The sequence below is a fragment of the Myotis davidii genome, unplaced genomic scaffold (assembly GCF_000327345.1).
Source record: "Myotis davidii unplaced genomic scaffold, ASM32734v1 scaffold962, whole genome shotgun sequence".
Taxonomy (NCBI): domain Eukaryota; kingdom Metazoa; phylum Chordata; class Mammalia; order Chiroptera; family Vespertilionidae; genus Myotis; species Myotis davidii.
In genome coordinates this window covers 4,615,951-4,632,850 of record NW_006295559.1, presented here as the reverse complement: position 1 = coordinate 4,632,850, position 16,900 = coordinate 4,615,951, and the positions used below count along the sequence as shown (strand labels likewise).

The 16,900-nt window shown below is 45.8% G+C and overlaps 1 protein-coding gene across 1 annotated transcript in view; it reads right to left on the bottom strand.

Moving 5' to 3' along the window:
- SH3BP5 (SH3-domain binding protein 5 (BTK-associated)) overlaps positions 1–5,132 on the bottom strand; it is an 88,083-nt gene extending 82,951 nt beyond the window's left edge. The window contains exon 1 of the mRNA XM_006770211.2: positions 5,064–5,132. Coding sequence (XP_006770274.1) covers positions 5,064–5,132 — 69 coding nt within the window. The remainder of the gene's footprint in view (positions 1–5,063) is intronic.
- Positions 5,133–16,900: the final 11,768 nt, after the last annotated feature.

Below are 16,900 nucleotides of genomic sequence, written 5' to 3'. Positions count from 1 at the left end.
GAGGATAGAAAGATAGAAACATTGATGATCCATCAGCTGCCTCCTGTACACCCATTATAGGGGATAGAACCTGCAACAAAGGTACATGCACTTGACTGGAATTGAACCCAAGACCCTTCAGTGCACAGGTCGATGCTCTATCCACTGAGCCATACGAGTTAGCACTGTTTTGTAAATTTAATCACAGACTGTAAGGAAGACCTGGAGATCTTTTTTTTTTTTTTTTAAATCTACTTCTACTCCCTGATGATCTTCAAAGATATTTATACACAAATACACACACACACACACACACACACAATGAAAAAGGACGACCGCAGCCCCAGAGGCCAGTGTAGATGTCCAACCGGGTTCCCTCCGTGTCGTAGGAAGACCTGCAAACCCACCAAGCCAGCAGTTTCGTTTCTGCTGGGTGTGCACAGAGCTCTTCCTTCCACACTTTCCCAAGGAAGCTTGTTCATGCAAACCTCTGAAATTTTCTGCCAAATATAAAAGCGCGACCCAAAGACTAAGCAGATTTCTGTAATCAGGACACAAATGCATCTTGTAGAAAGGCCACAAAGCAACATTTCTGTTTCACATACTTGTTATTTTTTTCTAGAAAACATTTAGTTTCTCCTGACAAACATCTAGGACAAAACATTCACAACTCATCCATACATTGCTTATTGTTGCTTTATACATTTTAAAAAATATTTTAATTGATTTTTTAATATATATATATTTTATTGATTTCAGAGAGGAAGGGAGAGATGGAAACATCAATGATGAGATAGAATCATTGATTGGCTGCCTCCTGCGTGCCCTCCATTGGGGATTGAGCCCACAACCCAGGCATGTGCCCTTGACTGGAATCAAACCCAGGACCCTTCAGTCCACAAGCTGACACTCTATCCACTGTGCCAAACCAGATAAGACTGTGTGCATTTTTTTAAGCCCAGATACTTGGGTGTAAAACCCAGAGCACAGGGTGGGACTTTTTTTTTCCTGTACACCCATTATAGGGGATAGAACCTGCAACAAAGGTACATGCACTTGACTGGAATTGAACCCAAGACCCTTCAGTGCACAGGTCGATGCTCTATCCACTGAGCCATACGAGTTAGCACTGTTTTGTAAATTTAATCACAGACTGTAAGGAAGACCTGGAGATCTTTTTTTTTTTTTTTAAATCTACTTCTACTCCCTGATGATCTTCAAAGAGATGATCAGACTCTGAAGTCTGAGCTTTGAACCATTTGCAATCCTGTTTTGAGAGGTGTGGGCTGACCTGTTAGGTTGCCTGTCTTCCTGGATCTATAATATGTATAGAAAATCATCACAGGAGCCAGATTTCTGTCTTCCCAGGAGCTGGCTCAGAAGCTGTTTGGCCCTGAGCGAGTCCTTAGCCCCTGGGAGGCACTGTTGTTCATTTGTCAACTGGTGACACTAGATGTAATTTGCTGTTATGTATTAAATAAGCTAATGTAAGTAAAGGTCTGTGTATGAATTCTGAGTACAATAAATGGTAGCTTAGTGGCCCTGGCCAGGTAGCTCAGTTAGTTAGAGCATCATCCCAATATGCCAAGGTTGGGGGCTCAATCCCTGGTCAGGGCACATAAGAGAATCAACCAATGAATGCATAAATGAGTGGAACAACAGATCGACAAATCAATGTGCCCTCAAATCAATTTAAAATCAAAATAACCAAGTTGCTCAGTTGGTTGGCGGGTCTCCTGTACCCCAAAAGATTGAGGGTTTGGTTCTCAGTCAGGCCACATACCTAGGTTGTGGGTTTATTCACAACCTCTCTCTCTTTCTCTCTCTCAAATCAATAAACAAAATTTTTTTTAAAAAAAGTGATCTTGCTGCTTTGGAAATCCTATAGTTGGCAGTAATTGTAAGCAAATAACTTCATGAGTCAGAGGCTTTAGAAGGTCATCGGTTGACATGAAGTATCCCCCATAAGTGGCACCCAGGGCTCCTTGCTAAGCCCCCAACCTTTCATCTCCCTGTCCCCAAGTTCTCAGCAGTCATCTAGACTTCTCTGGTTGCGCCAATGAGGAGAAACTTCTACCCTTGCCTTCTCTAGTTATGACATCATCACCGTGCGAACAGCGGCAACTGCAGTCCTGGTTTGGACCAGTTTGAATGCTCCCCAAGCCCCACGCCTCTGGGTCCGCCTCCTGAAAGGCTGATGCAGAGTGAGACAGGGCTGGGATGGCCATCTCTGTGGCCTGCCCCCAGCTAGTGGAGCACACCTCTGACAGGGACACACAGGAGCTAGAAGGTCAGGCTCCGGTGAAGGGGTTCCTGGCATTGGCCCTGACTGCCAGGATGTAAGCGGCTGAGTATTCCATCTTCCTGATGCGAAGGGACAGCTGCAGAAGTTATGTCAGGCCTTGGGGATATTTCCGTTTAAACAGACGTTGTTTGTGTCTTTTGAGGAGAGTAAAGAGGATAGCTTTTAATTACCACACATGAATAGCCACCAATGCTTTCTGTGTCCTACACCAGGTCTCCTCAGCTTGTCTGGGTTTTAATATTTTTTATTGATTGATTGATTTTTAGGGAGAGAGGAAGGGGGAGAGAAAGAGATAAAGAGAGAGACATCAATTTGTTATTCCACTCACCCATGCATTCGCTAATTGCTTCTTGCTTGTGCTCTGACCAGAGATCGCGCCCTCAGCCTTGGTGTATCAGGATGATGCTCCATCCACCAAGCTACCCAGCCAGCTTGTCCGGGATTTTAGCCGAGGCCGGGTGAACCGTCTCCATGCACACTGGCAGCACCCACCTTAAGCCTGTGGAGTACCTCAAGTTTTCCACATCAGGGTTTTGTTGAAGCTTTGGTAGTTCACTCAGCCCTCACACAGGCAGCCCGGAGCACGGAGAGGGCTGGGGAGCTAACACCCCCAGGACAACTCCCAGCCTCTGGGTCTTCAGGCACAATTCAGGGGGTATTTGACCAGTCCTCTCTGGGGCCCCTGCAAGAGTGAGCCCAATTGGCAACAGACCTAAATAGATGTTTTTGGAAAGAAGACAGAAGGAAGGCCAAGAGACATATGAAAACATGCTCGAAGTCACTAATTATCCGAGAGATGCAAATCAAAACAACAATACAGAACCACCTCACACCTGTCAGAATGGCTATCATCAACAAATCAACAAATGACAAGTGCTGGCGAGGATGCGGAGAAAAAGGAACCCTCCTTCACTGCTGGTGGGAATGCAGACTGGTGCAGCCACCTTGGAAAACAGTATGGCATTTCCTCAAAAATTTAAAAATGCAACTGCCATTTGATCCAGTGTTCCCACTTCTAGGAATATATCCCAAGAAACTAGAAACACCAATCAGAAAGGATATATGCACCCCTATGTTCATAGCAGCACAATTTACCATAGCTAAGATTTGGAAACAGCCTAAGTGCCCATCAGCAGATGAGTGGATTAAAAAACTGTGGTACATCTACACAATGGAATACTATGCTGTGGTTAAAAAGAAGGAATTCTTACCATTTGCAACAGCATGCATGGAACTGGAGAGCATTATGCTAAGTGAAATAAGCCAGTCAGAGAAAGATAAATATCACATGATCTCACTCATTTGTGGAATATAGAGAACAACATAGACTGATGAACAAAAACAGATTCAGAGGCAGAGAAGCATCGATCAGACCGTCAAACCTCAGAGGGAAGGTAGGGGAGGGCGGGGGTAAGGGGGAAAGATCAACCAAAGGACTTGTATACAAGCATATAAGCCTGACCAATGGACACAGACACCAGGGCAGTGAGGGCATGAGTGAGGAGGCTTGGGGGTAATGGGGGCATGAGGACACATATGTAATACCTTAATCAATAAAGAAATTTAAAAACAAACAAACAAAAAAAGAGTGAGCCCAATTGCCCCCAACAATAACCAGTGAATTAACACACCTTTTACTGGCTTCTCCCCACTCCTCTCCCCACATCCCCACTTCTGCATTCCAGGTTCTCCTCCCAAAAAGGCGACTGTGCCTGGCCTGTGTGGCTCAATGGTTGAGTGTCAACCTATGAACCATGAGGTCAAGGTTCAGTTCCTGGTCAGGGCACATGCCCAGGTTGTGGGCTTGATCTCCAGTGTGGAGAGTGCAGGAGGCAGCCGATCAATGATTCTCTCTCATCATCGATGTTTCTCTCTCTCTCCCTCTCCCTTCTTCTCTGAAATCAATAAAAATATATTTTTTTAAAAAATTAAAAATGATTTTTAAAAAAGGCGATCTGTGCTCAAGACCCAAGTCTCTGCCTGAGGTTTTGTTCTGGGGAAAGCCTAAACTGAGACATGCATCAGCAAGCATGATGGGAGGCTTCGTGTGTTTTGTTTTGCTTTGTTGTTGGACATTCAGAAATAAAGCTGCTCCTTTGCTGAACAAGAACAAATAGGGAACCTGCCCCTGTTGGGAAGGAGAGCTGTCCCCGAAGCTGAGCAGTGGGAACTCCGTCCTGGTCACCATCGCACACCTGCGCCCTGAAGCTGACCGTGGAGACGGCTGGCGTCGGAATGGCCGAGCGACCCTGGGTGTGGACGCATTTCTTATTCCCAGACCCAGTGCTGTGAGCTGGAGGCCGCATGTGTGAATGGGAAAAGGATGTGTTGAGACAAAGGCACAAGTTCAAAGCAAATCGCTGCGGCCTGGGACGCCGACTGAGCTTACAGAGCCCGAGAACCAGGGGGGCAAGGCAGACGAGAACAGGGGGAATGCATTTGCTGCGGGAGCTTCCCGCTCTCCGGGCTTGGTGTGAGGGGCCTGCCACCTGCCGTGGAACAATGCCCCACATCCCAGAAGGCCTGACATACCTGGCCTGGCTGTGGGTCTCCTTGGATGGGAGGAAAAGAAAAGGAAGAGAAGGTGACGGGTGCACAGCAGTGGGGCCCAGTAAGCACACCTGCATCCCAAGGCACCGTTTTAACCCACAGAAAGGAAGAGCAGAACAAAAGGCCACCCTCGGCCACGGGGGATTTCCCACATCAACAATCACCTTCCTTCCTGCCTTCCTGCCGATTTTCTGAGGCACAGTGTTCTTATTGGGATGTGTGGGCGTACAGGCAAAACGCGGGTGTAGTATTTCTGGGGAAAGAAATACTTCTCCAGGTGCTGCAGTGGCAGAACCATTGTAATTCCACAAGGAACCCGGGTGACCAGCTACCGTTGCCAAAGTTGCACAGTGAATACTGTAGAATAAATCAGATTCTCCTGCAATGGAGAGGGCAGATTAGAACCCACCAATGAATTGGTAAATAAGACTATATCCTAAGAAACCCAAAACACCAATCAGAAAGAATATATTCATTCCTATGTTCATAGCAGCACAATTTACAATAGCTAAGATTTGGAAACAGCCCAAGTGCCCATCAGCAGATGAGTGGATAAAAAAGCTGTGGTACATCTACACAATGGAATACTACATGGCAGTGAAAAAGAAGGAACTCTTACCATTTGCTACAGCATGGATGGACCTGGAGAGTATTATGCTAAGTGAAATAAGCCAGTCAGAGAAAGATAAATATCACATGATCTCACTCATCGTGTAATATAATGAACAACATAAACTGATGAACAAAATAAATCCAGAGACAGAGAACCATGGAACAGACTGATGCATTTCAGAGGGAAGATGAGGGTGGGGGTGAGTAGAGGGGAGAGATTAACCAGGAAACATATGCATATATATGCATAGCCCATGGACACAGACAATAGTGTGGTTGAGGGTTTGGGAGGGGTGGGTGCAAGGTGGAGGTGTCAATGGAAAAACAATGAAAGAACAAAGGGGACATCTGTAATACTTTCAACAATAAAGATAAACTTAAAAAAAATAATCTTGACAATACTTCAAATGATTGTACTATCCAAACCTGGAGAAATTCTATCCTACTCCCCATGAAACCAAACCAGAAAGCCCACCTGAGGCCTCTCAAACTGTAGGTTTTAATCTGTGACGCTGTCATTTCTAGATGACTGTTGGTAGCTTTGGGTCAATAATCGTAATGATCAGATGGATCTATTACTGTTGATCATCACAGCTGTTCTTTTGCCAGGACAGGATGCAGTTTCTTGATAAAGGACATATCCTTGCATCTTGGCTAAAATCCTAGCCTCGTAATTCCTAGTCTCAGAGTGGCTCCTTTGCAATGTTAATTCCAATCACCGCTAGATGTGCTGACCTTAGGGGTTTAACTGCCAAGACCAAAGAATGAAACTCACCGAGTACATTGAAAACCTCCTCAGCACCATGTGAAAATTTAATTTTTTTAGAAAGTGAGGATCACAGCCCTGACCAGTGTTCTCGGTGGCTAGAGTGTCAGCCCCTGCAACCGAACGCTCACCGGTTCGATTCCTGTCAAGGGCACGTACCTGGGTTGCAGGTTCGATAGGGGCACGTCCGGGGGCGGCGGGGTGGAGGGGGGGACAATTGACATATCTCTCTCACATCGATGTTTCTCTCTCTACCCCCTCCCACTGTCTAAAAATCAAGGGAAAAAATATCCTCATGTGAGGATTAACAACATTAAAAAAAGGGAGGATCACAGAGGTGACTGCTTTTACAGAACAATTCAACATATACCTTTCCATGTTTGTTTCAGTCAGCAGTAGCTGTTTGCATGAAAACCATTCTCTTTGGATTATCATCACTGAGCAGGAAACCGCTAGGCCTGCGTTATCCAATACAACAGCCACCTGTGGTTTCTGAGCCAGTCTGAAAATGTAGCCAGTCTGTCTGACTTGGGGTGCGCCGTGAGCATACGACATCAGGTTTTGAGGATTTAGCATAAACAAAGGATGTAAAACATCTCATTAGTAATTTTTTAGATTGACTGCATGTTGAAATTATAATACTTTGGACATATTGGGTTAAAGAAAATATATTACTAAACTTTTTTGTCATCTGTTTCTTTTCTTTCTTTGAGAGAGAGAGAGAGAGAGAGAGAGATTGGTTGGTTGCCTCCCATATATGCCCCAACCGAGTATCCATTCTGCCACCCTTGGGGGTACAGGACGAGGCTCCAACCAACTGAGCCTCACCAGCCGGGGCTCCTTTTATGCTTTAATATGTCTACTAGAAAACTGGGGAGCACAGATGTGCGGCTCCCACTGAATTTCTATTGAACAGTACGGCTGTAGCTGGTCCACTCAGCAGAGGTGTTGGAAGGGGCTCAGGAGGCCTGTATTGCAGTTCCAGCAAAGCAAGTGCAGTTCCCCTCCCCCCCCCACCACCACCACCCACAGCGTGTGCTTGGGGAGGTTCATTTGTGGGGGCTGCTGAGGGTAACTTGGGAGGGAGGTGCTACAACCCTTCCAGCCTCAGTGAGCTTTTCTGTCTCACAGTAACTGGAAATTGTTGGCTGACATTTCCTTGCATTTCAGAAATGGTGTGGAGCGTACAGCTCCCAGTGCCTCTCCTCCCAGTGCCTCTCCGTTGCCCCGTCAAACAGCCTTGTTGTGTACTTTACATATCAGAAGATTCATAGTTCAATGAGTTTTCCTACATTTACATAATTGTGCAACCATCACCGTAATTCAGTGCCAGGACAATTTCATCACCCCGAACATTTCCCTCATGCGTGTGCAGACTCACCCTCTGTTCCCAGCAGCCACTAGGAAACCTCTGATCTGCTTTCTAGGTCTATGGTTTTACCTTTTTTTAAAGAATTTCATGTCAATGGGTTCATACATGTGGCCTTTGTGCCTGGCTTCTTTCACTTGGCACTCATCCATGTTCATTGTGTTTCACCTGCCGGTCCCAATTGCTCGCCTACTTTTAGAGGAAACAAAACTGGATGGTAGGAAATTTGGGAAATTCCTCAGTAACTCGGTCCGAGCTCAGAAAAGGTGCCAAGGGCAACTAAACGCACACTGACAGGTCATGTCCTTGCTTCTAGGAGGCTGCTGACCTCTCTCCTCCTGTTTTACAAAGAAAATGAACCGTGTTGGCAAAACAGTATTCATTTTCCCATTTTACCTTCCTGTTCTTGTCTACAAACTTACATACTTGATACACTATTGTCCTCACAGTGTAGATTAAAATGTGCTATTCCATGCCCTGGCTGGTTTGGCTCAGTGGATAAAACGTCAGCCTGTAGACTGAAGGGTCCCGGGTTCAATTCTGGTCAAGGGCGCATTCCCCGGATTGCCGGCTTGATCCCTAGTATGGGGCGTGCAGGAGGCAGCCAACCAATAATTCTCATTATTGATGTTTCTTCCTCTCTAAAAACAATAAAAATCTGTTTAAAGCTAAATAAAATGTGCTATTCCATATTTCCCTTCCTTTAGCATTTTTTTTTGTTTCACGTAGTCAATGGCATTTATTTTAATTTTTAATGTATTTTTTATTGTTGATAGTATTACAGATATCTTCTGTCCCCTTCCCCCCTCCTTCCCTCCTCATCCCATCCCCTACTCACCCCCCAGGTCTTCACTACTGCATGATAATAATTTATCATCATTATTTTTACTTTTAAAAATAATGATGATAAATTTCTCTCTGACATCCATACTCTCTCACCTGAAAACTGAGCAGATATAACTGCTTTTCATGGAATTTAACACTGACAGTCATTCATTCATCCAACGAAGTGCAAGCTGTTATGGCTCTACTTACATTGAAATCTAACCAGATGAATCTAACATCCCACGGTCTTAAGATTTTGCATTGCAAGTCATGGTGTTGGTTTAATTAACAGACAACAGCAAAAGAAAAACACTCCAGCAACTACATTTTTTTTTTTTTTTGCTAATAAGCAGATACTGAAATAATGAAGATCTTCTGACACACCCCTCCCCCAAATCACTTGAGTTTACCCATAATAACATGTGGACTTTGAGGAGTGGGTGGTGAGCATTTCTGATAAACACACTCAGAAAGACTATATCACACACAAGTTGCTACAGGAACCACCCATGAAAATCACAGACTATGACAAGTTTGGGTGTGGAGGGGGAAGTTGAAAGATTCAGACTGGTCAGACCTCTTCTAGTCACATTTTTAATCAAATAAAATCAAAACTAATGTTTCATGTCTCTCTTGTTTTTATGGACAGAGGTGTTGCACTTGCCCATCCTCGCTGAGGCAGACACTGCCTGGACCCCCCCTATGGTCACCCGTGGCTTTAGAAGACAATTCCTGTGCACATTGGCCTTCTCCCTCAGGCACCTGTGTCTCGCTGCCTGGGAGTTTTTTCTGTCACAGCAGCCAGCTGAGCCCACAAACAAGACCAGCCTCCAAACAAGACCAGGACAGCACTCAAGAGATGAGGGCTAGGAGCTGGTGGATCAGTCTGATAGGGGCAGAAGCAGAATATTGGGAAGGAACCAGCTAGAATTGCAGGAAATATTAATCATGCTCTGTTAACCATGATTGTTTTATTCTGATTAAAGAAGGCGCATTCTAAAGGGAACCTGGGAGCTCACCTGGAAATGCAGCCCACCCTGCCCACCAGGGAGCTGACTATTATCCTGGGAAGATTAACAACCTTGTTGCAGAAAGCAGAATCACCAGCCCTTTGAAGACCCCAGCCCTTTGCATGCCTGTCAACTGCCCATTTGCCCTTTCTGCCTATTTCCCATGTAATCTCTGTCCTTCTACCCAATACAAGCAGCTGGCTTACGTGGGGTACAGAGCAGATTTCTGTGGATGACCTGCTGCTCTCCCATGCCGCCAGCAGTACTGGAATAAACGCTCATGTATGATTCGACCCTGTCTCTGCTGAATTGGCTCAAGCAGTGACAGGCAGCCCGAACCCCTTCATTGTCTGGTTACAAGTCCACCAGCCCCCGCACCCAAGGAGGGGCAGTGGAGGTGTGTCCGCACAGCCTCTGCAGTGGGGGGTCGGGGGGGTCCTCAGCAGGCCTGAGGCCCAGTTGTCCTCAGAGGGAGTCTCTCATTAACTTACCCCTGGCGGCTTTTCTCTCTTCCCTATCTCACTTCCCCACTTTGCTTCCTGGGATCACTTCCCAAATATATACTCCTTGCTCCAACATCTACCAAAATTTTAGGTAAGTATAGACTTTGAAGGGATTTTATTACTACTTTTTGGCAGAAATTTCTGGGTCATTCTTTTTTTTCTTTTTTAGCCTTGTCAAAACAAGGCCACCAAAACTTTGGTTGCCTTCCCCCCCAAAATGGGAGATGATCTGGGTCATTGTTAAGAAAGCCTAGAGAAAAGAAACAAAAAATATGAGAATTATACCAAATGGTGGATCTGCACTCAAGTGGTCTCACCGGGGTTATTGTGGCTCAGGAATTATGTTGCAAACACACTGCGGCTGGACTGTGGGCCAGGAAGCCGGACTCTGCTAACACTTCACACACACGAACTGATTTAATCCTCACAAGACCCCCAAGAGGTGAATAGTCTGATTGCCCTCGGTTTACAGAGGAGGAGACGGGAAGGTTAAAGCAATGTGGCCCAAGGCAGCTGGGAAAGGCAGATTCCAGCCCAGGCAGCTGGTTCTGGATTCTCAGAGCAGAGCCTCTGACAGCCCTGAGCGTGTGAGGGGCCTGTGATGAATGCTGGCTGGATTTGGCAGCTACTACATGCAGAGAGAGGAAAGATGTCTGCATACTGTTTGAAGCCTTTGAGCCATGAACCTCTGTGGGGTCTGCTGACGTCCATGGATTCTTTCCCAGAATAATGTGTTTTTTAAAAGTATATGTTTTTGTTGACTTTTTAGAGAGAGAGAGGGAGAGAGAGAGAAAGGGAGGGGAGAGAGAGACAGAAACATCAAAATCAACTGTTTGGGGGATTGAGCCTGCAACCCAGGCATGCACCCACCCTGACCAGGAATCAAACCAGTGACCTCTTGGTGCGTGGGTTGATGTTCAAACAACGGAGCCAGGCCCAGAATATTGTTTCTAAGTGCATAAAAGAAAATACATGGGAAGACAAAGGGAAATAATCACACTGAAATGCATTTATAAACGTGCTACCAAAAACTGTGATATATTTATCATTCATCTATGGGGGCAGCTACACATTGGAATGGGCTTCCTAATGCGTCTGTTTCACTGTGACAGGCGTGGGCTGAGCTGCCCACATGGCTGGATGGTTTCAGGAGGGACACCAGGGGTTGGCTTCAGAAAACTGAACTCAAGCCCTCTCCCCTCCAAGTCACCCTTTTCCTGCATTAACTTTCTCAAACACAGGTTTGATTGTCTTTCTCACCAGTTCAAAACCTTTCAGTGCCCACCCTCTGTTGTCCCCAGAGTAAAGTCCAGGATGCCCTGGAGGACATTCAAGGCCTGAGCGAGTTGACAACCATCTGTGGGTGCAGGTGCTCAGCTGAGGCACTGAGGGCTCCATTTGGTTGACTTTGATTCCAAGTCCCAGGAGAACCCTCCTCCCACCTCCCCCGGGCAGCTGGATGCTAAATACGGGGCACTGGGCAGGACTCTGCTCCCAGTAAACAGTTCAGATAAGTAATTATTCCACAGCCTATCCATTTTCTAATCTTTCTCCAAAGTTTTTTCAGGGATGATTCATTCTGTGAAGTGAAACAGCTGGTTGGGCTTTTCCATAATGTCCTTTTGTGTTTGTTATTGTTTCCATGATTCTTTTGTTGCTGCTGACACTTTATCATCTCTGACATGTGACTTCCTTCTTGTCCCAGTGGTCTTTTGTCTTTTGTCTCCTTTGACAAAGGGGGGCGCGGGGGTGGGGGGCTCAGCCTGGGCCCCAGTCCTCTCTTCTATTTCAGTTTGATCTACTTTTTAAAACAATGTTTTTAATTGATTTTTAGAGAGAGGAAGGAAGAGGAAGAGAGAAAGAGAAACATTGATGTGAGAGCAAAACATCAATTAGCTGGCTCCTGCGTGCCCCTTACCAGGGATAGAGCCTGCAACCCAGGCATGTTCCCCGACTGGGAACTGAACCAGCACCCTTGTGGTACACGGGACCACACCCAACCAACTGAGCCACACAGGCCAGGGCTGATCTCCTTTCTTAAAGTTTTTACTGTGGTGGGTGGAAAGAGCGTGGGTCTCTGAGTCCAGCAGAGCTGATTGCTCGGCTACTCAGTGCTATACAATCGTGTGCCAATAGTATGACGTCGCCTAGCCTCAATGTACTCATCAGTAAAAATGGGAACAAACATATCCATTTTCCAGGATTTTGTGAGAACTAAATGAGGATAGGTCTGTGGAAGGACTTTGCATAGTATCTGGCTTGGGGTGGATACTCAATCTCTGTGAATTTTCGTTTCCTCCTTCCTACTAGAGAGAGAGAGTACCTAGTTCTGCGGCCTGAATACCTGGGTTGCTGTTGGTGTCTAATGGAGAGCCAGTCACAACGAAATTTGCAGATGACCACTCCCCACAGGGGGTAGGTTCTGGGCCTTTTGCCTCAGTCTCAATAGCTCCTACCCAGAAAGGGGTGCGGCTTCTAGTAGGGATTCCACAAATGTCTGTTGAATGAAAGAATGAATACATGGCCAAAGGAACGAGTGAATACATCCCTCCAGAATGATAAAGAATTTGAGAAGAATAAGTAATGTCAAATTAATCAGATAATTTGTAATACGTGAAGCATCTTCACAAATCTCTGACCCCCACACCTCTGACCCTGTTGAGTGGCAAGCTGGTCATGGAAGTCTGCACACTGCGGTGCGGGCAGTGCCGAGGGTGGCGAGGCCTTGAGGGAGTTAAGCATCCCATAATGCAAGAGCAGATGGGTGAAGCAAATCACTCACTTGCGAGAGTTGTTAGGGTAATCGGGAGACAGTGGCGAAGGCGTGACGAGGAGTTGCCTGGTAATTACTATTGTTTCAGCATAAATACATGTGTGTGTGTGTTTCTGGCAAGTAATTGCTGTTTCTGGGTTGCAGCAGCAGGTCTGACTGTGGAGCTGTCTCGGAGGAATGACTTCAGATGACTAAGCTCGGCTTCGCACCACCAGATGGCCTGCCCTGTCACTGTCTCTGGCCTCAGCAGCGGCCTCCCAGCCTGCCTCCCGCTTCCCTGGTTGCTCCATCACAGTCCATTCTCCACACCACCGCTACCGGGACCGGGACTTTTCCAAACCATGACTCAGACCTTATGAGCCTCGCTACTTAACACTTTCCATTCCTGTTTCCATTAGGATAGAAAATCAATGCCTCACCCTGGCCCGTGTGTCTCAGTTGGGTGGGCATGGTGCCATGCACTGCAAGGTTGCCAGTTCAATCCCTGGTCCCAGAACATGCCTGGGTTGCAGACTCTATCCCTGGTGAGGGGTGTGCAGGAGACAGCCAATTGATATTTTGCTCTCACATTGATGTTTCTCTCTCCTTTATTTCTCTCTCTCTAAAAATCAATGTATATTCATATACTTTTTTAATTTAAATATATATATTTTTTAAATGCAGTGCTTCTGTGCTTGGTACCCAGCCGCTGCTCTTGTCTGCCTCTCCATCGCCTCTCCCCACTGTGCTCCAGCCGCCCCAGCCCTCTCACCTGGCTCCTCAGACACACCAAGCCGATTCCCATTGCAGTGTCACCCCCGCCCCCCCCAAGTCTGGCTCTTCCTCCTCATTCAGCTGTCAGAGATTTTCTGAGCTGCAGTAGCTGTCTCCCTTCCTCTCTGCTTCTCTCCACTCTTATTGCTTCATGTTACTTAGGACTCCCTAAAATCACCTTATTCATTCATTTACTTAGGGCTGTTTTTGTCAAATTGTCCTTCCCCTGCTGGAATATAGGACTCAAGGGTTTATAGCCATCTGGTTCACCACTCTATCCTTAGCACAAAGTAGCCATAATAGGTGCTCAATGACTATCGGTTAGGTGAATAAGTAAATCAAGTCTGTCGCACTAAGAGTAAACAAGCTCATGGAGCAGAATCTGTCAACTTCCCAGCATCCTTTCCTAGAAGATGGGGGTGGCATCGTTCCTGCAAGGTGGAGTGTCGGGAGGAGGCGCCCACAGGCTGCCACAGTCCTCCCAGGAACATCACCTCACACACGCAATTGTGCCCAGCAGTCCTTTGGGACTTCCTGGAGCCACCTGATAACCCACGGCTCCAGAATCCTAGGCCAAGGCCCAGAAAATGAATTTGTGTGGTACTTGTCATCATAGCTGACCTGAACACCGATCCGGATTCCCGTACTCATCAGTCCTCTTTGTTAAGAGTAACGGTGGGGTTCAGGAGCAGTTCAGTCGCAGTGAACATGGACTCTGGATGGCTAAACAAAATGGGAATTGGCTGGAAAGCTATCAGAGCTCACAGTTCTGAGAAGGAGGGACTGGCATGATTAAGCCAAGGAAGTAAGGAAATGCAGGGCAGAGCAGGTGAACGATGGGGACGATGGGGACGATGGGGACGTGGAGGCAAGCCAAGAACGTCACGGGGGCAGGAAACCCAGCCTGTTTCCAGGCACCTGAGGTGGGCCCCTGCCTTCTCTCTTCCGTTCCTTTCAGGACTGAGAAAGGGCAAACTTGTCTGAAGCAGGATATGCACAGATTAAGGAAGCAGCACCCCTGCCAGCTCTGCCTGTTGAAAAATGAAGAGGTGACGGTAACGTCTTCGTCATCCGCCTGCAAAGGACCGAGGCCAACGCCAAAGGGCAACGTGGCCCCAGCAAGTCTGGGCCGGCCGGCCTGGCAGCAAGGCCGGTGTCACAGATGCCTTCAGGGACCAGCAGGGCAGGAAAATGTGTGAAGCCAGCTGGTGGACGGCCTGGAGGGAAGCTTCCTGTGCCAAAGTGGAGATCTTAGGTGCCCCACCCTAATGTATTTGTGATATGATAATATGGTTTCTCGGCTCTGGCTGGGTAGCTCAGTTTGTTGGAGCATCATCCCAATACACCAAGGTTGCGGGTTCAATCCCCAGTCAGGGCACATATAAGAAGTAACCAATGAATGCATAAGTAAGTGGAAAAACAAATCAATGCTTCTCTCTCTCTCTCTCAAAATCAATCAATAAATTTTTTTTTAAAAAAGATAATGTGGCCCTGACTGGTTTGGCTCATGGATAGAGCGTCGGCCTGTGGACTGAAGGGTCCCAGGTTCGATTCCAGTCAAGGGCATGTACCTTGGTTGCAGGCACATCCCCAGTTGGGGGTGTTCAGGAGGCAGTTGATCAATGTTTCTCTCTCATTGATGTTTCTAACTCTCTGTCCCTCTCCCTTCCTCTCTGTAAGAAATCAATAAAATATATTTTTAAAAAAGATAATGTGGTTTCTCTTCTTTAATGTATTGAGGGAATGGATTCCTTGGTGCCATGCCTAAGTTTTAATCAACCTCTAGTAGAATAAGGCAACCAGCTCTTACCAGCTTCTGAGAGCCAATTGGTTGGATTCAAGAATGTTCAAGCTGGTTGAGATCATTCATATTGGTAGCTTACAATTAGCACCATCCTTTGCTAGAAGAAAAATTAGCTTTAAATTAACTATGTTTAAAATTAGTCACGGTGGGAGTATTTACACCACAGGAATTGACAAATGTGACCGATCAGGTCTTTTTTGTTAAACCAGCAGCACACTACTGCGTGGTCCTGAAATTAACTGTGCTTGGTCTTATTAAATTATTTTTTTATCATTGCTGGAATGTATGTATGTATGTATGTATGTATGTATGTATTTATTTTTAGAGAGAAAGAAATAGGAGAAACATTGATGTAGGAGAGAAATGTCAACCAGTTGCCTCCTGTACGCACGCACCAGACCAGGGATTGAACCACAACGTTTTGATATATGGGATGATGCTCCAACTAACTGAACCACCCGGCCAGGGCACTGGATTTTATCTTTAATCATAAATGAGATTAGTTTGTAGTGTATTTTTATTATCCTCTTGAAGGGTACATTCTTTGCCAGCTCTATTTCTTAAAGCTTTCCATATTTTTTGATGGCCTAGTTTAAATCTTTGATTCTCAATCATCTGGAGAGTCTTTTTCATTGAAGTGCCCTCGCCATGCACCTGATCAATCCTCAGAATCTCAGTCAGGGTGGGATTCTCATGCCAGTATTTTTTTAAAACCCTGTAGATAATTCCAAAGTCTAGCCATGGTGGAGAATCACTGCCCTAGCCTAGTGCTTCTTAAACGTTCACGCACACACAAATCACTTAGGGAGCTGGTGAAAATTCAGGGTCTGATTTAGTAGGTCTGGGCGGGGACCTGAGCTTCTGCATTTCCAGCAGACTCCCAGTGATGCCGTGCCAGTGCATGGACCACACTTTGAGTAGGAAGGATTTGAATAACATTGCAATTATCTGTATCTAAAAAGTTAGAGAGAATTCAGTTATGCAGCCATTTCACTTTGATGCCTTTTCAACATCAAATCTCCATCTTTCTAACAATCTCATCTATAGCAATAGGTTTATCTAAATTTTCCATTTTCTCCTATGCCAATTTTGGTATTTTGCATTTTGAGAGAAATCTATGTTTTTTCCCTAAGTTTTCAAATTTATTGACATTTAGTAGTCTCATACTATTACTTTAAACACTCCTGTATCTATAACAATTCAAATCCAAAAATGTAAAAAATAGTAAGCCAATCAACCAATTATCTGTGGGCTCAGGCTGATCCTTGGGCTTCCAATTTGCAACCCAACCCTGTCCCTCCCCCAAATTACTCCAGTAATTTCTCTGGCTTTTGAGTTGTCACTGACTCCAAAAAATTCTGTGATGATGTATTACTGATGAGGTCATCTCAGAAACAGTTTCAGAGCTGAACTATGCTTAACAATCATGTAATTCAATCACCTTATTTTACAGATGGGTAAGCTGAGGCCCAGAGAGGCGGATGACTTACCCATGAGTAGTAAAAAGGTTAAGATTAGAACAGTTCAAGAGCAGTCCCCAATATGGATGATGCATAAGGCACAGTTTTCATCTGGCACCCAAGGCTTTTATAGTCAGACCACTTTTATGATGTTCACAGCTTTTCCCCATGATCCCATGAGGAAAGTGATG